Here is a 24,929-nt window from a genome sequence, read left to right on the forward strand (position 1 = left end):
TTTAGAGTTTTCCAAACTCATCAAATAAAATCCAATCATTTAATACACACGAAGTTGCTGTCCTCAAGGAAAGTGTGCTATAAAGTGAGCAAATAGACAACTATTACAACAATATGAACTAAAGGAAGTTTAGGTGTTCCCCACAGAAGCTTTCCTCTTCGAATTCTCATATGATATTCTTCACTGTAGAAAGGAAAAAATGTTTAAAAAAAGAAACACATATATGAGTTGAAACACATGACCTTGCATTCACTGCTATACTTTCTTCAATTTGTTTTCTCTTCCTTTATTTCTTTTATAATCACAAAACAATATCAACTCAATTGAAGAGAAACAAGGAACAAAGTACACATTAAAAAAAAAAAGGAAAAGATATTGTATAATTCTGCAAAAGAAACCAGAGTTACTGTACCTTAATTTAACAGAAAGATATTATTCTGTTTTTGGAGTGATATTTCTTTGTATCTCTTCTTCTGTATTTGCTCTACGTGCAGCACTGTTACAAAATCGATAACAATAAAATTAATTTTGGTGATTCCAGATATTGTAGCGTTTACAATAATACGCAGTGTAGTTTATGTAGTATAAATTTTTTTCTTGCAATTTGAATTTGAATATATTTGCAGCCTATTGCAACTCTATTTATTATAGCTTGAAGTTATGATATATATACAATTACATACAGTAACATAGCACGATTTCAATATGATAATCACCAAATTAACAATAACATTGGGTTTTGTTAGAAAACTAACTTTCTTCAAAATAATAATCAATCAATAAAGTAAAAATAAAAGGTAAAAAAGAAATAAAAAGTAAAATAAAAAAAAACTAAAATATTGCGACTACAATTACAATTATAATAGGAGATCATATATTAAAATAAACTCAATTATAATATGAAAACTGAACTGCTCAAGAAATAGTAATTTGACCAAGTATAACCAAAAGATTAGCTAACATAATTGGGCAACTTACCAGTAATCTTTGGAACCACGACGCAAATATACTCTTTCTCGGATTCACTGTTCTCTGTCTCTGCAACAAGAATATAATTCCTCATGATCCCCCACATTTGATACATTATTACTACAATACGATAATTAATCACACAAACAAGGACGATATGAAACAACATACTATGGTATAAAATTGACAACACATCATGAACATAAACATCAATATGCGAAAATGTTTTATTTCTTGTAAAGAGCATAGTAAACCTTCATTTTTGTAATTCTTGTAGTGACTTTTACAAGATATATATCTATAAAATTGAAGCAAAGAAGCTTTCTGTAAGAGAAACAATAAAAAATTATAGCTAGGTTGTGTAGAAGAAATAAAAAGAAAATTCAAGCACGTACATAATTTATCAACTCTATGTTTTCAGTTACTATTAGTATTAGAAGCATTACCTCAATGTCGTCCTCCAACTCCAAGCCATCAGATTCATCTTCCAACTCCAAGTCATCAGATTCATAGCCCTCATGAGTGGCATCTGGACTAATCTCTTCATCATCATTGACATGGAAATGCATCCAACGGATCCCACACCCCTTTATCACTACTTCCTCATTATCTTCTGTATTTGCATAGAACTCAAATTTAAGGATAGAATTACAACTGGTGTCCCTCTTTCTCTCTTTGATTGCTTCCGTTATCTTGTTGGAACGCTCTCCATCATACCATACTACCTTATGATCTGATACCATTTCAAATGGAATCTTATTGATGGGAAAATGACCGGTCAAGAGTCCTCTATTGCCAGAAGTTGCGATCCATTCCCACTCGTTGCAACCCTTTCCCAGGTAGCATTTCCATCCAAATATCACTTCTTTCTCGACAAGCTTGCAAGATTGGTATTGAGAAATCAAGATGCAGCCAACAAGACAAGAAGAAATCTTGTGATCTGGAGCAACTTCAACAATGATCGAAGCTTCTCTTGAGTAGTAGTCAGGGAACCACTCATTAATTATGCTCTCTTTACTTGGTAAATAGTAGTAGAAGAATATATTACCATTGTTTGCTTCATTATGCGAATATCCATCATTATTTGCCACAAGTTTTATCCTGGATTTGAAGTCTTCCAAAACTGCATCATATGCATCATCATCCAACTTTGTGCAGTTATGGAATCCAAACCATGCATTGTGTTTTCTGGGTGGTTCACTGGTTAAACTCGAGACTTCCTTCAAGGATTTGCAGTTTAGTGCATCAAAGAATTTAATAGATGGGGGAAGTGGAGGTACGTATTGAAGCAGTTCACAATCAATGATCACAAGTTTCATGAGCTGTTGAAGATTCTTAATGCTTTTTGGCAAACTTGTAATGACATGACAACTTTGCAGTTCTAATACTTGTAATGATTGTAAGACATGAATGTTGTTTGGGAGTTTAGAAAAGCTCTTACATTTGTAGAAAGCTAATTGCTTGAGAGACAAGAAGGCAGGGGTGGGGAATATTCTACTTAACATGATGCATGTGTCGTCTTCATGTTTTATTGGATCTACGAGTGCAATTTTGGAGGCAAAGTTTAGAGGAAGTTTTTGAAGAGAGTAACTGATGTTAAAACCGAACAATTCAAGATTTTTGAGATGCATAATAGTGGATGGAACGTCACTCAAAGCCGTTGATGGTAAACATAACTCGATTTTGGAATGATGAGTCATCATGGAGATTGAGAACTCTTCCAAATTGGAGCAACCAGTGGCCAACAAGCGATGGAGAGAGGGAGAACAATAGTCACCGCAAAGCCTCTTCAGCGCCGTGCAATAGTTCACATTTAGTTCTTCAATATTGGGGAGAGAGAAAATAGATGGATGAACATCTCGTAAGCTTTCACAGTCACGGAGTGATATTTCTTTGAGATTCGTGGCACCTGCTAAATTTGGGCACTCTATCAAGCGTTTGCAGTCATCGAGGTCAAGAAACTCCAAACTTGGTAGATTCTGTCAATCCCAACAAACATGTTAACACATATACATCACTAGTGGAAGAAAAAAGTGTTGGTTTATTGTTTAATGCGTTACACTCTCACTTTTTTAATTTTATAAATTATTATACATCATCTAATATTAAATATTAAATGACAATATTAAGTATTAATTATATTTTCCAACAATTTTTTTCTTCTTTTATTTCTTACACCTATATAAAAAAGTGTTTCCAACAAATCAATACAACTAATTTTATATATATATAATTACAATATTAAAATAATAGATAATTTATTTGAAACTTAGAACATGGAACTTGATTTGATTAGTATTTAGTGTATATATTGTTGGGGTGGAAACACAATGAGGGGTAGTTTTAGGAATCCAATCAAAGATCCTAGAGTTTGGAATCGAGAAGAGTTTCATTGATTGGAGACGGAGTCCTTTTCGATCTTCTTGGATAACCTTCCAGAGGACATTTCTAAGAGAGAACTGTTCGAACTGTTCAGTTGGACTGGACGCATAAACGACATATACCTATCTCGGAAGCAAAAGAATGGTAGTTTGTACATTTTTGCGTTCGTATGGTACACTACGAGGGGAGGAGCTTTGAAGGCCATAACAGAGATGAATCGTATGAGACTCAGAGGTAAGATTGTGTTTGTTGGAGAAGCAAAATACAGGAGAATGTCGGTTGCTAATGGCACGAAAAAGATACAGGCAGAAGGTATCATTCGAAAAGAAAGTGTCCGCCAGCCGCAAAGGGAGCATAAGGATAATTCGGCCGTCCCAGCTAGTAGTTCTAAGAATGTGGAAAAAGATAAGAAGATTCTGGATCAACATGGGAATGGGTTAACAAAGAATCTAGATGTGGCTGTGGTGACAGAAAATTTGAACTGGCTGCAGAAAAGTCTAGTCGGTGGAACAACAACGGCCATTGACTTTAGGTCTTTACAGGATATGGTTGCTAAGAACTTTTCGCAGGTCACTCAGGTACGAGAATTGGGAGCTTATAAGGCATTGCTGACGTTCAACAGTCTTTTGAATGCTGAAGAGACATACACGTTCAAAATGAATAGCCTTCTGAAATTTTTTCATAACGTATAGAGGTGGGATGAATCAGAGAAAAGTGAATCTCGAAGAGTCTAGCTAGAGTGCTTCGGAGTCCCACTACATATTTGAACAGTGGATACATTCAAGAAGATCGGTGGCCAATGGGGAGAAGTGGTTGGGTGTGATAAAGGAACGGAATCGTGCGCCTCCTTTAGTGTTGGCCGCGTTCTAATTGATACTTGTGTTATGGGTGTGATCAATGAATGGGTTCATATCACTGTCGGTACCAGTGGATTCGACGTCCTGGTAAAAGAGGTGGGACAAGAAGTTTACAACTCGCAATATGCTTCGGAAAAAAGAACGGATAAAGATATAGTTTGCATTCCCCAAAATAACGAAGCGTTTAGACTCCCTGAGGCTGATGCTACAATGTCGGCTGCTTCTACAAGGTTGATAGGCTACGAAGATCAGGCAACGGTAGCAGTTACAGAAAGGGTAGGACGGGAGGTTGAAGATGAGGGCAGAGTAGTAATTTCAGAGGCAATTTTAAACGAATGGAATTATGACCACTTAAAGCTCAATCAAATAATTCCGGTAACGAATCAGCAAATTTATGGTCATATTGATGGCTTGGCAGATTCTGGGGGATTGGGAGGTAATTATATTCGGAGCTCACAATTTCGTGGAGCTATCCATGTGTTCATAATGGGCTGCTAAGAGATAAACCCAAGGGTACATGTGTGAGACTTCCTGAACGGGCCATCAATGCCAATAAAAACAAAGAATGTGTGCTGGGCCAAGGTGGGCCGTATCCAATTGCACAAGGAAAGTGTGGCACCGGTGCATGCTGGCATGGGCTGGACCATGATGCCATGGGTCGGGTCAGGGTCAGCCTAATCCAAGGGGCGAGATCTGATGCAGGCGCTCCTTCTGCGCCGTCAGGGAGACCAAGAGTGGTGGAGATCCACGGAAGCGACCTCGGGAGGGGAGAAGGAGGACATTGCAGAGCCATTAACGTCCAGGCGATGAAGCACAACGCCAAGTGTGTAGGTCGGTTGAGGTCGACTCGGAGCAGTGCGATGGCCTCATGCGCGATGAAGAAGAAGCTCGCGCCAACTCCATCGGTGGAAAGAGCTTGCGGCGGAGACTGACTGATGGTGATGTAACCACGACGCTCCCTGGTTGTGTGACGAGCATGGGCGGCGCTGCTGGAGAACGGAAGGCCTCAGGGGTATCGGGTTCCGTGATGATAGGGGGTTGCAGGTTGGAAAACCGGATTGAAAGGGTGGAAGGAGCTGTGACGCTGTTGGAGGAAGTTCAAGGGGCCAATGACATGGACAGACAAAGTAATGAAGCCTATTATCAAGCAATTGGTGGTGGTTGTGCAGAGTTAACGGAGGCAGGCCTAGGGATTGAATCGGTTTGTGCTAGGAATTCTCCGATGCAGAACGTGGAGGAAGGACATGGTGACAGAGGCAATGATGAAAGGGAACAAGGACAGGCCAACGAAGACGAAGATAGTAGTAATGAGTATGTAAATCTGGATGAACAAATGCTGGAAAACTGGAAGACATGGGAGCTAGCAGAAGAATCCGGAGCAATGCTGCTCAATGAAGATGATGACATCATGCGGATCCTCCAAGAACAGAATGAAGAGATTGCTAGAAAAAGGAGACTGGCAAAACAGAAGGCTAAAGCTAGACGGAGCAGACCCAAAAATCTCAAAAAGGTGTGTAATAATAATTTAAAATGATTATTAGCTCATGGAATATTAGGGGGTTAAGGGGTGATGGGAAGTTAAGGATGGTGAAAGAACTTAAGAGGAAGCATAGGTTGGATATGTTAGGGTTGGTTGAGACTAAATGACAGTTAGTAACAAGGTTTGATGTTGTGAAAATATGGGGGAACGGTTGTGTGGGATGGGAATATGTGGAGTCTGTTGGTGCATCTGGCGGGTTGTTATTAATGTAGGATGATGGTTTCTTTAAAATGAGAAATTGCTATAAAAGTGAGCGATGGCTATGTGTTGAAGGGGTCCTGTCAGAGAATACTATTAACTGTACTTTTTTCTTGGTTTATGGTGCTCACACTAGAGATGAGAAACTTGTTGTGTGGGAGGAGTTGAGTTACATGGCTGGTTTATGCCCAGGCGCCTGTTGTTTTTTTGGAGACTTTAATGAGATTGGACAGGTGGAAGAAAGGCGAGGATTAGAAAGCTTACTTTTGTCGGCACACGACTACAAGAATTGGATGCATGACATGGGCTTGGTGGACCTACCGATCTCTGACCGTAAGTTTACATGGTTTAGGGGACAGTCATGCAGCCGTATTGACAGAGCTTTGGTTAGCTTGGAATGGCTTGAGGCATTTCCAGAGACTCGCTTGAGAGGTGGTCCTCGGGGTTTGTCAGATCATTGCCCTATCATAGTGGAAGAGAAGAGGCTGAGAGACAGTGCGAGGCCATTCAGAAGTCTGGATTCGTGGTTTACTCATGAAGGATTTTTAAGGATGGTCAAGGAGGAATGGAGAGGGCTAGGAGAGATACCATTCACCGATAAACTAAGGGCGTTGACGGCTCCTTTGGGGAGATGGCATAGAGAAAATTTTGGTGATATGGACAAGAAAATTTTGAGGTTTGAGGAAGAGATTAAGAAGATTGATGACATGGTCGGCAATGGGAGCTATGATGGGACAGTGGAAGCAAGACGGAAGGCGCTAGTTACTTGTTGTGAGAGATGGTATGTGAGGAAAGAACTACATTGGAAGCAGATGTCAAGGTCGAGGCATGCGAGGGACATGGATAAAAATACGAGGTACTTCCAAAACTTAGCTTCTGCCAGGCGGAGAAATAACAGGATTGATTCTTTACTTATTAATGGAAGATTGATAAGGAATCAAGCCAGAACTAAGCTTGCCATCAGGGAGTTTTATAAAGACTTATATCATCAAGAGAGGTCTCTTGAGGTGGGATTCAGAGATGGTCTGGTGGAAAGGATAAGCGAGGAGGATTCTATTGCTCTAGAGATGCTACCGTTACCTGAGGAGGTTAAAGAGGCAGTGTGGGATTGTGAATCGTCTAAGGCTCCAGGATGTGACGGTTACAACATGAATTTCATAAAGAAGTGTTGGTCTGATATAGGTTCGGATTTCACGGCAGCGGTTCTGGCCTTTTTCCAATCTTCAAGGTTGCTGCCTGATGCTAATGTCACGTGGGTGGCGTTGGCCCCCAAGTTTACTGGTGCTAAGGAAATCAAAGATCTGCGTCCGATTAGCATGGTGGGGTGTGTATACAAGGTAATTTCGAAGATGCTGGTTCGGAGAATGAGAGGTGTTATGCCAGGTTTAGTAGGTGAGACACAGAGTGCTTTTGTTAAGGGTCGGAAGATTCATGACGGGGCTCTAATCGCATGTGAAACGGTTCAGTGGATCAAACAGAGGAAGAAGGAAGCGGCAGTAATAAAGCTTGATTTCCAGAAAGCATATGACAGAGTCAAGTGGAGTTTTGTAGACATTGTTTTACAGAAGATGAGCTTTGGTCGAAGATGGAGGGGGTGGGTTATGGAGTGTGTGAGCACGTCCTCTATGTCAGTTCTGATAAATGGCTCGCCATCCAAGCCATTCAAGATGGAAAGGGGCCTGCGGCAAGGGGATCCTCTGTCCCCTTTTCTCTCCGTACTTGTGGTTGATGTCCTACATAGGATGATTGGAGAGGCTGTGAGAAACGGTCGCATATCGCCGTTATTGGTTGGGAGAGATCATGTTGAACTGTCGCATCTACAGTTTGCAGATGATACTGTCTTATTCTGTCCTCCTGAGGAAGAGACAATCAAGAACTACAAAAGGTTGCTTCGATGCTTTCAGTTGATGTCAGGTCTAAGTATCAACTTTGATAAATCAAGCTTAATCCCTGTTAACTGTGATGAGCAGTGGATACAACGTATGTGCAGAGTGTTGAGCTGCAAGCAAGCCAATCTACCAGTTAAATATCTGGGCATCTCGTTAGGAGCAAACCCAAGGTTGGTTAAGACGTGGAAGCCTGTAATAGACAAGGTGGAGGAGAAGCTTAGCCTCTGGAAGGCCAAGATCCTCAATAAGGCCGGTAAGTTGGTACTTATTAAAACTGTGTTAAATAGTCTACCGGTTTATTATCTGAGCCTGTATAAGATGCCAAAGGTTGTTGCAGAGAAATTAATTTCCTTGCAAAGGAGATTTCTATGGAGTAAAGAGGATGGAAAGAGTGGTATGGCGTTGGTTAAATGGGAAGTGGTTCAGGCTCCTAAAAAGCTGGGTGGATTGGGGGTTGGGGATGCCATGATTCGAAACTCAGCCCTTCTGTTTAAATGGTGGTGGAGGTTCTCTAGGGAGGAGTGTCCGTTGTGGAAGAAGGTTGTCTGTTCCTGCAACAACCTGAATCCAAATGAGCTCCTATCATCCCAAGAGCTACCTATCCGAGGAGGTCCGTGGAAGGATATTTGTCAGCTACAATTTAAGAATCAAGAAGTTAGGCAGAAGATGATTACTGGGTTGTCCATGGAGGTGGGTGACGGAAGACAAACTCGGTTCTGGGAGGATGTCTGGATTTAGGGAGGTTCCTTGAAAGACCGCTTTCCAAGGCTCTTCTCAGTTTCAAACCAAACAGGGTCAATGATAGGGGATTGTGGGTTTTGGGATGGGTTAGCTTGGATTTGGAATTTTCAGTGGAGGAGAGAATTATTCCAATGGGAGTTGGATTTAGTGAACCAGCTTCACCACACTCTGAGGCTGGTTAAACTTGATCCTGGAAGAGAGGATAGAATTGTATGGAAGTATGATAAACAAGAAATTTTTTCTACTAACTCATTTGTGCAGGTGTTGTAGGTGGAAATAGCACCGGAGGATATATCAAGCTACAGTTTTACAAAGACCATTTGGAAAGGCCTTGTCCCACCCAGAGTAGAGTTGTTTGTCTGGTTTGTCCTGATTGGCAGAGTCAACACCAAGGAGAGGCTGAGTCGACTTGGGGTCATTCACCAAGGAGATACTTTATGTGTTTTATGTAACAATGGTGTTGAATATGGCCACCATATATTTCTTGGTTGCAGCTTTTCTTGGCAGGTATGGTGTGCTTGGTTATCATATGTTGGGATGCAATGGGTGTGTCCAGATGCAGTAAAGGAGCACTTTCAAAGTTGGACTGAGAACTCAAAAACAAAACAAGAGTGCAAGAGATGGATGGTGTGCTTCTGTGCGATCATTTGGAACATATGGCTGGAACGCAACCGGAGGATTTTTCAGAACAAAGGAAAAGGGGTTGAGGAGATCATCAACTTATCTTTTCTGATCTACAAGGAGTGGTTAGGTGCTGACCCCTTCTGTTGTTGATGGCAATGCCGGAGATAACAAAGGGATTTCTATGTTTGCTTTTGTTCTGATTTTTTTGCTTTTGCTTTGTTTCTTTCTTGCTACACTCCTTGCTCCACTTGTTGTGTTGAGCTTCTCATTCAAAAAAAAAATAAACATCATCTATATATAATTCATAGGAGTGAAAAATCCATTTAGGGAGAAAATTTTTCGAAAGTGAAAACCGTTTGATGTGGTTGATTATTACTTTTATTCTTTCTTTTTGATGAAGAAAGCATTGCATCATGACATATAGTAAATTAATATGATGGCAAAACAAAAAAATGTTAAATGACAATTGTGAATGAGTTATAGCTCAAATAACATAGTTTTTTCACACTCAATTAAAAGGTTGTGGGTTCGAGTCTCCTATCTTTGATAAAAAAAAATGACAAGAAACTATTGAGAACCAATTATGTTCTTTGTTTTATTTATTTATTTATTTATTTTGTGAATGTTATTTTTTTAATTTAAAAAAATTATGATAGATATATATAAGTAATTATTGGGTGTGGTCTAGTATTTATCTAACTCATGAACTTGATTATCATTTTCTTCTTATAAAATATTCTTTGTTCTCTCATCAAAATTTGTTTAATTATTCTGTGATATTATAGTTATTTTTTTAAATAAAAGTTTGCTCTCAATGTTCTGAAATATTTTAGTGTGATATTTTATTCTCACAAAAGTTTATATAAAAAAAAATTTCTTGATTAAATGATGAAAATATGACTTTTTAAGAAATAATTAGGACGCAAAAATATTTTACAATATATAGAAATAAATTAATCTTACCTAAAGTAAGTTTATAAATTATAAATCTTGAAATAACTGTTCCATAATTAATATTACTTTTATCAAAACTACCCTATTTTTTATTCTTTCAAAATTTTGTTTTTTATACTAACTAATTTCTATAATATATCAGTCTTTTTATTTTAGTATCTAACTAAAGTATTAAAAAAGTATAAAGAGAAATATAATCATGATCCTACCTGTGCTGTATCCCAAAGTTTTTCAATATTGCTACCTTGCATGGAAAGCTGAACAAGTTTTTGAGGCCAACAAATAGATGGCACAATCTTAAGTGGACATTTATCCCACTCAATATACCTTAAGTCATTAGGAAATTGAAAACCCTCTATAAGCACTCTGTTCCATTCAAGATCCATGTTAATATTTCCTCTTAAAGCAAGTAACCTTAACTTTGGCATCTTCCTTAATGCAATGATAATTATACGTGGATCTATTGTAATTTCATTCATATCCACAATCATACTTTCAACTCCATGAATATCCTGCAAAATTGATGAGCATTGCAATACAATGTTAGTATTATGTTGCTGTGAGCAATATTTTGATATATACATACACTCTTTTTGAAGACCAAGCCATTAAAGCATGATTCCCTTACTCTTTCATCCTGGAATATATTGCAGACTTCTTCGGTATTCCACAGTCTTGTTTGTTGACCACCATTTTTGCTATATTCTTCATGAATGATTTTCCAACACATTTCCTGTATCAAGCTATGCATTTTTATGTATTTACAACTACCATTTGAATAAATACTTACAAGAGATTTGTCCAATAGGCTTTTTATCCCTATGTCTGCAAAGAAACCACAAGAATTTAATATTTTTGTTACCATCTCCATTTCATGCTCGTAAAAAAAGCACGCAATATCTAACAGGATGTTTTTTTCATCATCATCTAATGCATTATAACTCAATCTCAACACTTGCTGAATATCTGCATTGGGATACTTTCGTAATTTTCTCAATGCACTATCCCATTCACTTTTTTCTTTGGTCCGAAGAAATGATCCCAAAATTTTTAATGCTAATGGTATTCCTTTGGCATAATCTGCTACGACTCTTGTTGATAGCTCATAATAATCCTCTTTAGGATGAGAATCATTAAAGGCATTATGGCTAAAAAGTTTAAGAGAGTCCTCAAAATTCATTTCCTTCACTTCATGGATTTCTTCGACTCCTCCACTTGTAAGCACATTTCTATCCCTTGTTGTCAAAATGATTCTACTACCATAACTCAAACAATTACGAAACAGTTGAATCAAATCAGCTGCAATTTGTGAATTAGTCACATCATCCAGCACAACAAAAACCTTCCTATGCTTGAGTTTACGGATAATACTAGAGTGTATTACTCGAATATTATTGATACGAAGATCTTGATTTAACAATTGCGAAAGAAGTTTAGCGCATATGTGATTAAGACCTTTTCCTTCTAAATTTTTTGAAAAGGCTAAGAAACAATGGTCTTCGTATTCTGAGGAGCACTCATGAAAAAGAGTAGTAGCAATAGTTGTTTTGCCAATACCGGCCATACCCCAAATTCCAATCACAAGAACTTTCTCTGACTTGAATTTCAATAAGGATTTAACAGAAGTATAGTTTCTGTTACAAATAAAAGGGCTTTTGAGTTCATCTCTATAGCAATTGCTATTTAGATTTGGAAAAATTGCTTTCACAATCTCATCGATCAACTCAGCTTCTTGCCTAGCATGGCAAGTAAAGATTACATTAGAAATAAAACAATAAATACATAACCAGATAAAAGAGCTTTTTTCTTTATTTAAATAAGATAAATTCTTTATTTATCAATTTAAATTGGAATATAGAAATTTATCAATTTTTATATTTAGTTGTGTTTTCGCAAACAAAAACAACAAAAACAAAAATTCCCACGTTTATGCTTGTACTACCAGGAAAGAAAAAAACGTGAGAGTGATTGACAAAATTGCTGGTAGTGATAGTTATAAATGTAGGAGAAAAATTCGTTCTGTTTTTGTTGACAGTAACAGTGAAAATACAAAAAAAAAAAAAATCAGTGTTATTTTACTGTTAGCATCGGTGAAAACATAACTAAATATTTAAAACTATAAAATTGTGTATTATGATTTAAAACTATAATTTATTTTATTTAAAAAGAAAAATAGCCCCACTTAAAAGTAAAAATAGATACACATAGTTCCTAATAGTATCTGGAATATATCTTAAATTATAACTGATTTCAATGTAAAATCATTATATTTTATGTACAAGGCAGGATGATAACTTTTCAACAAGAGTTAATTTTTTCATCATGTTTACTACAAATAATTGTTTTAATTTTAAAGAATTTTTAATAAAGCACTTGTTTTTAATTTTATTTTATATATTTTTATTCCATTACTTTAATTTCTTTTCTTATTTTTAGGTATAAGAAAGCCAAAAAAAAACTGAAAATATACTTTCTCTCCATGCTATTTTTTACCAACTTATTTTATCATGGTTGTTTATCCTTCATGAAAAATCTCATCATTCTTTCAATCAGCCTATCTTTAAAATATTTTTTTGTTAAAAATGGAAAGAATGACAACCAAATAAAAAATAGAGCTTTATGACCAATGTGCTTATCATTTGAGTATAAAGGAGTCGCACAGAAGAAAGCAAGTGAGAAAAAAGAGAAAGAACCAAAAAAATACACAAACATATTTGATTGGTTGATTTAGAGTTTCTGACTGAAAGCAATGGAAGCATCAATATAGCAAGTTAGCAACTTAGAGCCAAACTCTTGTCAACTACAATCATGTACTTTCTCTCAATTTTAATTATGATCTCTATTTCATTTTATTTCATTATGATCTAAATTTACTGGCTAGAACATTGATAAGCCCATTATGTGAATTGATATGTTATGAATTAATGTTATTCAATGAATGGTGTTATGAGTCATATATGTTTATAATCAATTTTAATGCTTAGATACTTAATCACTATTGAAATGATATGTTAATTTACAATGCACTTGAGAATGAAGTTATAAATGAAGCTACTAATTATAAATACCATAAATTGAATAAAAATTAGAAATAGACAAATGCGATTTATGTGGTTATTATACAAGTTTCACATAAACATAATCCTTTACTCACATAAGTTGTAACTAAGAAATTAGTATTATATTTATATGAGTTTAAGAGAGTTTTGTGATCACAAGAAAAACTAGCTAGAAACTACATTAAAAAACTTAACCAATTTGAATTCACAACAAATACATTGAATAATACTAAATATGACATAGTCAATTTCATAATGTGATGAAACCAAATTTCCTAATAATTCTAATTTTATTTATTGCATACAAAAAAGTTTTCAGTTAATTTTTTTATTTAAATACATTCGTATTATTTTCAAATTAAAAGCACATACTTATTTAAAATAATATGAATATGTTTATTTAAATTTAAAAAATTTTAAAATAATAAGAGCATGTTTATTTAAAATATTAAAATTTTAAATTTTAAATAAACCTACTTATATTCATTTTAAATTTTATTTAAAATAATCCGAATATGTTTATTTAAATTAAAAATTGAAAAAATAAGAGTACATTTATTTAAAAAAATTTAATTTAAAAATAACATAAGTGTATTTATTTGTTAGTTAAAATTTAACAACCATTATTTTTTTTAAAATCGAATAAATATAATTGATCATATGAGTACAATAATACGACTACATGCAATTTTATAAATCGTTAATTTAAATTATATCTATTTAAATTACAAACTAATACAAATTTTATAATTTAAAATTCTAATTATTTAAATAAAATTAAATTGATTAAAAAATAAAAATATATTAATACAATTCAAATCGTATTAAAACGTAAACAAGTTTGCTAAGCTCATAAACAAACTTTACGTAAATAAATAAGTTTAGTTAATGTGATAAGTGAATTTTGTGCAAATTTTATGAAAACACATTAAAAAAAATTAAATCTTAAAAAATAACATGATTTTTTTTTAGAATTAAATTTTTTTATATTTTATAATAAAAATAAAAAATTTGATTAACATTGAGTTAATCCAATATACTAGATAATTTTATTTTTTTAATAATTTTTAATTATAATTTTAGTTAAAAAAATTATATAATAAATAATTAATTACAATTTCTCAATTTAAATTAGTCAATTTGTTTTTAAAATAAAATACGATAAAAAATTTAACATTATAACTATATCAATTGGTTTTTTAATAAAATTATTTGTATAAAATAAATCAATTTTTTTAAATCAAATAGTAACATATGTCATCTATCTAAAAACAACTTCGTATGAATATGAAGTGGTTGTAGGTGAGTTTCTACCTAAATAAAATAATAGTGCCCTTATCGGCTTATGAATTATGACAATCTTACTCAAGATGACTTGCAATTCTGTTAAACTCGGAATATGTTAGTTGTTAAAACTTAAGAAGGATGGGGGCCCTTTACCTGTGATGATCGCAATGGAAGCCAGAAAGATTGGAAGCTTCAAAGAGTGCAGTCCTCCATTGCTGCACAACGCTACGCTCCAAAGATCTCTCGTGCTCAGCGAATGCTGTGTGGTAAGTTCCGCTCTGCTTGCGAACATGTGTGGGTTCTATTCTGTAGAACACTGGAATCACAATCACATTTTCATTCTCCTTCTTACATTCAATGATCTCCGCGAGCTCTCTCAAGCACCACTTTGAGGAAGCATAATTCTCAGAGAAGATAACAAGAAACAAGTTTGAGTCTCTGATGGCCTCAACAAGTTCGTTCCAGATGGCCCCTCCTTTCTGGATTCTGTAATCTATGAACGTCTCGATCTGATTTCTGCGGAGAGCAGAATGAAGATGGCTGGTGAAGCCGTTACGCGTGTCCTCACCTCTGAAGCTGATAAAGACATCGTATTGATGAGTGACAGATGCTTGAGAATAAGAAGAAGAAGCACCGGAAAGTGGCATGATGTGTATGTTAAGTTATGGTAAATCAGTTCTCTCTATATGGCCATGATGAGTTGTGTTGAGTTTTCCCAACAAGTTGTGATCTCATTATTTGAAGTGAAGGGAATGAAGGGAAAAACAAAAGGAAAGTGTTAACAGATCTTACTTTCGTGGATCCGCGTTTCTACTTTCTTTGACTGAAGTCAACCAAGTAAACAAGAGGCTTTCCTTGCAACTTCGCGACACAGTTGAGAAAAAAACATCTTACTTTCGGTGCATCTGCTATTGTGCTTCTTCTTTCTTTTTCGTGTGGGTCCAAAATGATGAAAATATACGGGAACCTCACTACAGTGTATATAGTAGTATCCCTCTTTCAATGTGCTCGGTAGGTTATCGAAAAACTAAGGACATTCTCACCATTTTTTTTAGTTGGAAACTAAATAATAGATTGTATGGTTAAATTTTAATATGTTATAAAAATATGTGACTAAATAAATAAATTACATTTTAAAATAAAATATTTTCATAAAAAACATTTTTACAAAAAAATATTTTTACCATTTTTATTTAAATAATTACATTTTTTTTTGTTCATACAAGCACACTCATACACAGTAACCTAACTAGCCACTACTAAGACATGAACCTGGTGTGACTTAATTTAAGGGAGATATCTTTACCACTACATAACATATCTTAGCCACGGACATTCTCACAATTTAATTGCACATAAGTAGATCATGAATCTTTAAAATTCTATATGATATTCTTGTATAACGGTATTAAGGTCAATTATACATTATTTGATTTTTAGTTTAAGCTATTTTTATATCGGTAAAAAGTTGATTATAGGACACAAATTACAGGTACATTTTTGCTATGAGAGAGAATAGATTTGCCATATTATTTAAGGGCATGAATTTGAGTTAGATCTACTACCTTCTAAGACTAAAATCAAGCTGCTCAACAAAATGGAATCGAAGAGCACACTATCAAATTAAAATGGACTAATAGTATTAGTGTAACACCCTCACTACCAGAATGTCACGCTTCCGGCTGCGCCATTCTAATTGCAAGAAGTATTACGACTACTTTACATATTGAAATATTAAAATGGGAACCTGTGAATCGACACTGTATCGCTGCGTTCTTTGAAAATCGGAGAATAAATACTTTATCTTAAGAAAAATACAAGCAGGCATAAATTCATGTACAAGACTCCTTACATAATATCTTATAATATAATATACGTATAAAATATGCAACTCCTATCCCTCTTACAAACTTGTGATAACAAAGATGAGGGAAAAAAATAATCCAATTAATACAACAACATATAAAACCAAACGCAGTTTGACTCTTCTTAATACTTCTTCATCCGGTCTCTGAAAAAGTAAAGCTGTAGGGGGTGAGAACCTAACCACACAGTCTCACGGAGCTTTAAAGTTGTCATAAAAAATGTAAGACCCAAAACTTTTGAAAAGTCTTATTCTAAATTGATTTTAATTTATTTGTTCATTAAAGACTTTAATTTTAAAAATTATTTAATTAAAGTTAATTAAATTAAGTTTTGATAATTAAATAATATTTTTAAAATAATTTTAAATAGATTAATTTAGAACTTAATTTAATATAATATCTCTTAATTTTATTAAAATTAAACAAAATTCCAATTTGCCCAAAATCAAATCCTAAAATTCCCAATTAGAAACCCTAATTTACTATCCTACTTTTAACCTAACCTAACCCCACCTCACCGCCACTCCACGCCACCATTCCCTTGACCCAACCCCATCCCCTTCAGAAAAAAAATAAGGAAAGAAACAGGAAAAAAGAAAAGAGAAGAGAGCAGAGGGCGTTGAGGAAGAAGGAGAAACGGGGAAGAGGGAAGAGAGGAAGACGGCACCGGCGGGCATCACTGCCGCCGTGCCGTTGTGTCACCGTCAAAGGAGAGAGGGAGCCGCGCGGAGAAGCCTAGCCGAAGAGAGAAAAGAGGACACGAGCAAGGGAAGAAAAGAAAGGGAAGCTACCGCCGTTACCCGCGTCGCAGCCGAGGGAAGGGATCTGCCGCGCCCAGCCGCCACTGTTCAGTCTCATCTCGTCGCCAGCCGCTGTAATTGTCGCCAATGATGGAGAAGAGAGAGAGACGAACGCGAGGAGAGAGAAGCCCTTCGCGTTGTTGCTGTCGCGCTGGAGAACTGACCGTCGAGGAAGCTATTGCTGCGAACTCATATTGCCTGCACCGCCGTGAGTCAAGCCGTCACCGCCATGCCATCATCGCGCCGTGGATCTGCTCCGTCACCGAACTGAGCTATAGGTGAAGGGTCAGAACGCGACGGGAAAGGGAGACTGTCTCGCCGTCAGAGCTGTGTCACCGTCGTGAACCGCCGCCGTTCTGGCTGTCGAAAGCCACCACCGCGCCTTGTCATCACCAGAGTTGCCACCACCGCTTCTCACCGCCGAGGGTAAGCCTTGCCTACGTTGCTGCCTTCCGGGCCAGATTCACCGGTAACCCTGTTTCTTGCTTTCTTGAACCCTGTTCCACTTTCATTCTATTCCATCGTTTTAATTATTGTTGGTGTCTTTGCTGCCTTAATCACTCAGATTAATGCTACCATCGTCATTGGCTTGCCATTTCTGCTCGGTTGTGCCCTTATTCGCCGTTCTGATTGTTGAAAGGAAATGTTGTCAAAGCTATAGCTTCTCCGTTCCCATTCTCTTGTTTCTTTTCTAGTAAGACAAATTCTATTGTACCTTATCTTGCCATAATACTCCATTTCGACTCTGTTTTATTAGTGCGTAATGTTCCTCCTTGCCTTGCTTGGTTGTGTTTATTCTGTCTGTTACCTAGAGCTGCGGTGTTTGCGGTTATTACTTTTGCTTACCGTTCTTCTCCGTTAGCAGAGAGTGCTTGGAATACAAATCATGATGTAGCTGCTGCAGAATAAGGTGAAAAGAGGGTTTATTGCGTTAAAATCGCTGCGAGTTTGATTCTTTGAGGTAGGGGTTTTCTTAAAATCTATTTTATATTACAGAGTTGTGATAAATAGATATCGATGCAAAGAGATTTACTTCTGGGATTATATTTGTCTTATGAATGTAATGGTTTATTTGACTTAATTATTGGGTGCTTGATTGCATGAGTGGTGTGTGGTTGCGGATAAAAACCGGTTTGGAATGTCATTTACTTGATTATTAAGAAAGGTGGATTTTTTTAGTTGTAGAATTTACTTAGTAATATAAATGAAACGATTTTGGAAATAATTTGAGATATGAAAATAAATTGATTCTGGGAGCGGTTTGATTGTGAGTTGGTTTGATTTTATGAATGATTTAATATTTGAGCTGATTCGATTTTAAAAAGAGTTTTATTGTTAGAATTGGTTGATTTGAAAATAATTTGACATTGGAACTTGTTCAATTCTGGAAAATGTTTGAGATTTGGAAATGGTTGAGAAAAGGTTTGAGAAATGTTTGGATGGGACCCGAAAAGGGTGGCAGTGTCCGAGTTTTAGAGGAGATGCTACCGAAATTTTATAAAATTGAAAGTTTTATTTAAAGTAATTAATTAAAAAGATTTGTTTTTAAGCATTATACGTTTTAAGATTGATTTGTCTATCAAAGAAAGAATTTTGTTTTGGAATTGAGATTGTTAACGAACAGAATAAAAAAGAGGATGATGAGGATTTTATTTGAAATATGGCTTTGAAATGAGATTTGGATTGATGAATGATTATGATGTTGAAAATGTTGAGATGTGAACTTTGAATTATTCACATGACTTATGAATTTGAAATATCTTAGATACGAGGTTCCCTGGATTAAGTGCCGTGGCTTGCCACCACGTGTACCAGGTTGAAAACTCGATACTCTGTTGACCCTACGACGTAAGTGTGTGACCGGGCACTATATAAATTCCCGAGAATGTTACCCCCATTGAGTAATATTAATTATTTGAGAAAAAGCTATGCATAGACTCTTGGGGATGCACGTCGGGGGATAGTCTAAGTACGATTCAGACTTGTCGGGTTGGCTGGATAACCGACAGATGAGCCTCATCAGCCATAGGACAAGCATGCATCATATGCATTTGTATGCTTTGCTTGAGTTTGAACTTGTTTTGGTTTGCCTAATTGCTAAACTGTTCGTAACTGTTATTTGAACTATTTGCTGTAACTGCTGCCTACTTGTGCTTTCCTTGTCTGCCTTGCCTGTGTTTGTCCTGGTGTGCTACATTTGAGATTGAACTTTGGTGCTGAATTAATGATTGTGTTGTTTGATTGCGTGGTTGGTTTCTGATTGAGATTTTCTTATAAGAAAGGAAAGGTTTTGGATTTCTGAAAGATTAAACATTGTTTCTTTGAAAAGGTTTTGAACGATTACCTATTGGTTTTTTAAAAGATTCATAAGGCAATGATAATCACTGAGCTTGAAAACAGTTTTCCTATTAAATATTTTCTTATGACAACTTTGAAACTCCATGGTGAGACCGTGTGGTTAGGTTCTCACCCCCTACAGCTTTACTTTTCAGGAACCGAATGAAGAAGCACTAAGAAGAGTTATACTGCGTTTGGTTTATATGTTGTTGTATTAATTAGATTATTTTCTTCCATCGTCTTTGTTATTACAATTTTGTAAGAGGGATAGGAGTTGTATGTTTTATATATATATATATATATATATATATATTATATATAATGTAAGAAGTCTTGTATATGAATCTATGCCTGCTTGTTTATTTTAGATGAAGTATGTATTTCCGGCAAGGTTCTGAAAACCAAACCGGTCATCGAACCATTCTAACTACTGGTTCACTGGTTTATAGGTTCAACCGATTCGACTGTGGTTGAACTGAAAAAAACGTTTTATAATAAATATAAATAAACTGATATCATATAACCATGTAGGCAAACTCAACAATTATATTGAATTAGAAAAAGTATAAGGTATATTGTGAATAATTAAACCATCAATAAAATAAGCAAATTCACAACCATTAGGAAGGAAGATTGAATTAGTGAGAGGGTGAGCTTCTTACAACAGAAAAGAGGGAGAATTGAAACAACAATCAATGAAACAAATCAAACAATGATAGCTGCCCCTTTCTCTATTCCTCTATTATAAACACACCAAATATAGTTATAGTCTAACAAATTTCAACAAATCCAAATTAATATACTCACTAGCAAGAACAATCTCAACAGCAAGAATCACAATAACAATAATTTAATGAATTAACAAGAGCAAGATTGGAATAGAAAAACCAACAACCTAATAACAAAAAACAAAAGCAATCTATATCCCAAGAATCACAATAACAATTTAAAAAATCAACAAATTAACAATTTAAAAAAAAAACACAGCAACCCAATAATCTGAAGAACAATAATAGGTATATGAAACAAACAACAAAACTTGAATAGAAAAATCCAACAAATTCAGCCACAGCAACCCAACAATTTAACAAATTAAGACAACAGCAGCCCAATAATTTAGCAAATTATCAACTTAACAAGTTCAATAACAAAAAATCACTATAAAACCAAAAATATTAAAGTAAACAGAGCAACAACATAACAGAAGTAAAAGGGTGAAGCATATGAATCTTCTAAATTGAAACAGTTATATGATGAAGGTATAGACATAGGGTTCTTGGAGAAGAGGTGGCTGGACCGTTGAGGAACTGGAGAAGGAGTGGTTGGACCGTCGCGGAACTGGAGAAGGGGTGGCTAGATCGTCGCGTAACTGGAGCCGTGGAGGGTGGAACGCGGCGGAACTGGAACAGAGGAGGGTGGAGCACGGCAGATCTGGAGCAGAGGAGGGCTGGAGCGCGGTGGACCAGAACCGACGCGGCAGAACAGCGGCTACTCCACGGAGAAACGACACGAGACGAGTTGCAGTGGGACGGCGGCTTCGAGCATATGCGATGCGATGCGATGCGACACGACGGCTGGGACGAGCGGAGAAACGCTAAAGCAGTGGGGCGACAGCTAAACCAGATTCGACGGCGGCGGTAGGACGGCAGCAGTGATAGCTTGAAGAAGAGAGTAGCGATGGAGGCTAGGGTTTTTTCTTTTGAGAGAGGGATGCAGAGGGAAGATGAGTGGGAGACAGAGAGGGAGACAGTGACTTGGTGTTGGTGACGCTCTTTTTATTTTTTTCAATTTTCTTTTTTTTATTTAAAATTCAAAACGGTGAGTTGAAATGTGAAAACCGGTCGAGTCCCGGTTCGGTCCGATCGACCGGTTCCCGACCGGTCCAACGGTCCAATTTCGGTTTTTGAAATGAGCGGTTATGCTATTTGTCGGAACCGTTTTTCTTATCGGTTCACGGTTCGACCGGTTCAACCGGCCGGTTTGAACCAATTTTCATAACATTGATTTCCGGTTTATAAAGTGATTAGCGATACGGTGTTGAGTCACAAGCTCCTATTTTAATATTTAGTATGTAAAGTAGTCGTAATACTTCTTGCTATCAGAGTAGCGCAGCCGGAAGCGTGACTTCTGATAGTGAGGGTGTTACAAAAAAACTGTTTTCAAGTTCAGTGATTATCATTGCCTTATGAATCTTTTAAAAACCAATAGGTAGTCGTTCAAAACCTTTTCGAAGAAACAATGTCTAATTTTTCAAAAATCTGAAACCTTTCTTTTCTTATAAGAGAATCTCAATCAAAAACTAACCACGCAATCAAACAACACAATCATTAACTCAGCACCAATGTTCATTCTCAAATGCAACACGCCAGGACAAGCACAGGCAAGACAGACAAAGAAAGTACAAGTAGGCAGCAGTTACAGCAAATAGTTCAAGTAGCAGTTACAAATAGTTTAGCAATTAGGCAAACCAAAACAAGTTCAAACCCAAGCAAAGTATACAAATACATATGATGCATGTCTGTCCTATGGCTGATGAGGCTCATCTGTCGGTTATCTAGCCAACCCGACAAGTCTGAATTGTCCTTAGACTGTCCCCTGACGTGCATTCCCAAGAGTCTATGCATAGCTTTTTCTCAAATAATCAATATTGGTCAATGGGGGTAACATTCCCGAGAATTTATATAGTACCCGGTCACACTTACGTCGTAGGGTCAACAGAATATCGAGTTTTCAATCTGGTACACGTGGTGGCAAGCCACGACACTTAATCCAGGAAACCTCGTATCTCAGATATTTCAAATTCATAAGCCATATGAATAATTCAAAGATCATATCTCATCATTCTCAACATAATCATTCATCAATCCAAATCTCATTTCCAAATTCATTCAAAAATCATATTTCAAAGAAAATCCTCATCAATCCTCATCATCCTTCTTTCTGTCCCGTCCATTAACAATCTCAATTCAAAACATAATTCTTTCTTTGATAAATAAATCAATATTAAAACGTATAATGTTTAAAAGCAAATCTTTTTAAGGAATTACTTCAAATAAAACTTAAAATTTCGGCAGCATCTCCTCTAAAACTTAGACTCTGTCACCCTTTTCGGGTCCCAACCAAATCAAACCAAATGCCTGTTAATCATTCAAATCACTTCCATAACAACACTCAACCCAAGGAAATTACAAAATCCAGAATTCAAACAACCAATCCTATAAATCGCAATTTAAACCAACTGCAATCGATAGCATCAATCAATAATTAAGAATTCTCGGTCTTCTCAAACAGTTTCAAACCAAACCATTCCTTAAACTCCTTTCGAATCATTTTCAAAATAGCAAATCATTCTCAATAAACAAACCGTTTTCAAATATCAAGTCCTTTCCAAATTTGTTTTAAAATCAAATTCTGATATCAAATCAGGCTTAGTATCAAATCCAAATTTCAATATTAAATCTTTTCTAAAATCAAATCGTTTCCAAAATTAAACTAAATGCCAATATTAAATCTCTTTCAATAACTCAAGAAAAACCACTTTAACATCAGTCAACTAATCAGAAGTTTCAACTTTCTCAATTGATCCGTCAATCAATCGAACTAATAATCTCATTCATCTAAAGCAACTCAAATCAATCTATAAGATTTACGAAATCACAAAAAGTAATTTACGCATTAATATCGATTTATAACAACTCTAGAAAGTAAAACAAGTTTAAGAAAAAGCACCCCTACCTCAAAGTCCAAACTCGCAAAACCAAAACGCGTCAAAAACCTCTTCTTCCTCAGCGACAGCAGCAACCGTAACCTCAGCTTTATCCACTTCCGCAACAACCGAAACAGCTTGAATTGTAACATACAATAACAGGAGCCCAATCCTAAGGCATTCACGTCGCAAGAATCTTAGTAACATATAACAGAATAGTGACTAACAAAGTTCGGAACAAGGGACAGCTTACCGGACTTACGATTAACCGAGAACACGGAGCGGCAACAGCTCCGGTGATGACGCAGCAGTTTGATGTCGCAAGCAACAACCATTGAATTCAGCATGCAAGACTCGGAATTCGACCCGAAAAGACGGGGTTCCACCGATGGTTACCGGCGGTCAGAACGGCAACGCGAAGCTTCAGTGGCGACAAGGCAGCAACGGACGGCGGCGCAACAGCCACCCAAACGCGACGACGGCGAGCCCAGCCACTCGACGACCACGGCAACACCGCAACACTCCCTTTCGCGCCTCTTCTCCCTCCTCCGTTCGTGACTCCAATGGCGGCGGCAAGGACGGGTTCGATGACAGAGATCCGACGAAGCTGGCAAGCAACGGGCTTCCTCCACACTTGCGGGCACGACGGCGGCGATTCGCAATGATGGCGACGGCGGTGGCGACGGCAAGACGCGAGGCAGCTCCTCCCCCTCAACCCCACGCTTCCCTTCCCTCTCTTCTGGCCTAACAGCAACGGCGACGGCGGCACCCAACCCCGCCGGCGTCGTCATCTCCCTTCACCTTCTCCCTCTTCGTTCTTCCCTTCTTCCTTAGGTTTTTCTTTCCTTCTTTTTTTGGTTTTCCTCTGCCGTGGGTGTAATAGGAGAAGGACTAATGGCGGCTAGGGTTAGGTAGAAGGGGATTAGGGTTTTGTGATTTATTTTTAGGATTAGGATTTAATTGAGGACAAATGTGAAATTAGAATTTTTTGGACAAATTGAGATTTTGTTAAATTTTAATAAAATTAAGAGATATTATATTAAATTAAATATAAAATATTCTTTTTTAAAATATTTTTTAATTACAAATTTATAAATTAGTTTCGATTAAATGCTAATTAAATAAAAATTGGAGACAAATAAATTAATTCTCCTTTATTTATAAAATAAGGTTAAAAATATAAATATTTAAAATTAAGGCATATAAAATATTTACTATTTTTCAATTATAAGAACTCTAAATAAAAATTAAGAGTTTACTCAATTTTTATATAAAAATTTTTGAAATACAGTCTTAAATAAATATAATGTATCGTTAATAATTAATTAATAACTTTTAAAAATTTAGAGGTCTTACAATTAGTTTGAACATTAAACTTTTTAAAAAATTAGTTGTCAAAAATATATTTAATACAAATAAAAAATTTTTAAAACAAAATTAAAATAAAATAAAATTTATGAATATTTTTAACATTTTTACGAAGCATCAGAAATAAAAAAACATACTTTATCTTATAAAAAAAAAAAGAAAATATTAACATGATACAGTCTTAGCTAGAATATCCAATTTTAGGTTATTATATAAAGAGAATATAATCAAAATATGTAGCTTCAACTGAAATTGCTCATAAGAACTAATTGTAAATGGACTACACATTGTACCCCAATTTGATCTCTGCGCTAATAAGAGAGCCTCCATCAAATTGAATGTGCAAAAGTTGT

General features: G+C 36.0%; 2 protein-coding genes across 5 annotated transcripts; one reads left to right on the plus strand and one right to left on the minus strand.

Moving 5' to 3' along the window:
* Positions 1 to 24,160, minus strand: LOC107614878 (disease resistance protein RPV1-like). 4 transcript variants are annotated; one of them, XM_088498382.1, is made up of 9 exons: positions 23,462 to 24,153; positions 23,238 to 23,380; positions 14,654 to 15,076; positions 10,783 to 11,890; positions 10,364 to 10,666; positions 1,416 to 2,948; positions 979 to 1,038; positions 413 to 496; positions 1 to 183 (listed from the first exon to the last, which is right to left on the minus strand). In XM_088498382.1, the coding sequence occupies exons 4-8, from the start codon at positions 11,716 to 11,718 to the stop codon at positions 485 to 487; spliced, it is 2,844 nt and encodes a 947-aa protein (XP_088354508.1). In that variant the 5' UTR covers positions 11,719 to 11,890; positions 14,654 to 15,076; positions 23,238 to 23,380; positions 23,462 to 24,153; the 3' UTR covers positions 1 to 183; positions 413 to 484. The 4 variants fall into 4 exon arrangements, with proteins under 4 accessions (XP_088354508.1, XP_088354510.1, XP_088354509.1 ...); XM_088498384.1 differs by lacking the exon at positions 14,654 to 15,076 and having other exon boundaries at positions 10,783 to 10,887; positions 23,471 to 24,160; XM_088498383.1 differs by lacking the exon at positions 14,654 to 15,076 and having other exon boundaries at positions 10,783 to 10,887; positions 23,462 to 24,159.
* Positions 4,658 to 5,898, plus strand: LOC148543657 (uncharacterized). The gene has a single exon (XM_088498385.1). The coding sequence runs from the start codon at positions 5,077 to 5,079 to the stop codon at positions 5,740 to 5,742; it is 666 nt and encodes a 221-aa protein (XP_088354511.1). The 5' UTR covers positions 4,658 to 5,076; the 3' UTR covers positions 5,743 to 5,898.
* Positions 24,161 to 24,929: the final 769 nt, after the last annotated feature.

The sequence above is a fragment of the Arachis ipaensis genome, chromosome B9 (assembly GCF_059453495.1).
Source record: "Arachis ipaensis isolate K30076 ecotype BB chromosome B9, ASM5945349v1, whole genome shotgun sequence".
Classification (NCBI taxonomy): domain Eukaryota; kingdom Viridiplantae; phylum Streptophyta; class Magnoliopsida; order Fabales; family Fabaceae; genus Arachis; species Arachis ipaensis.

Coding starts and splice junctions, on each gene's coding strand:
- LOC148543657 (XM_088498385.1), top strand. CDS start 5,077: ATGCGCGATGAAGAAGAAGCTCGCGCCAACTCCATCGGTGGAAAGAGC.
- LOC107614878 (XM_021110868.2), bottom strand. CDS start 15,147: ATGCCACTTTCCGGTGCTTCTTCTTCTTATTCTCAAGCATCTGTCACT. Junction 10,667..10,782: donor ATATATTCCAGGATGAAAGA/GTAAGGGAATCA, acceptor TCAATTTTGCAG/GATATTCATGGAGTTGAAAG. Junction 1,039..1,415: donor AGTTGGAGGACGACATTGAG/GTAATGCTTCTA, acceptor TTCTTGTTGCAG/AGACAGAGAACAGTGAATCC.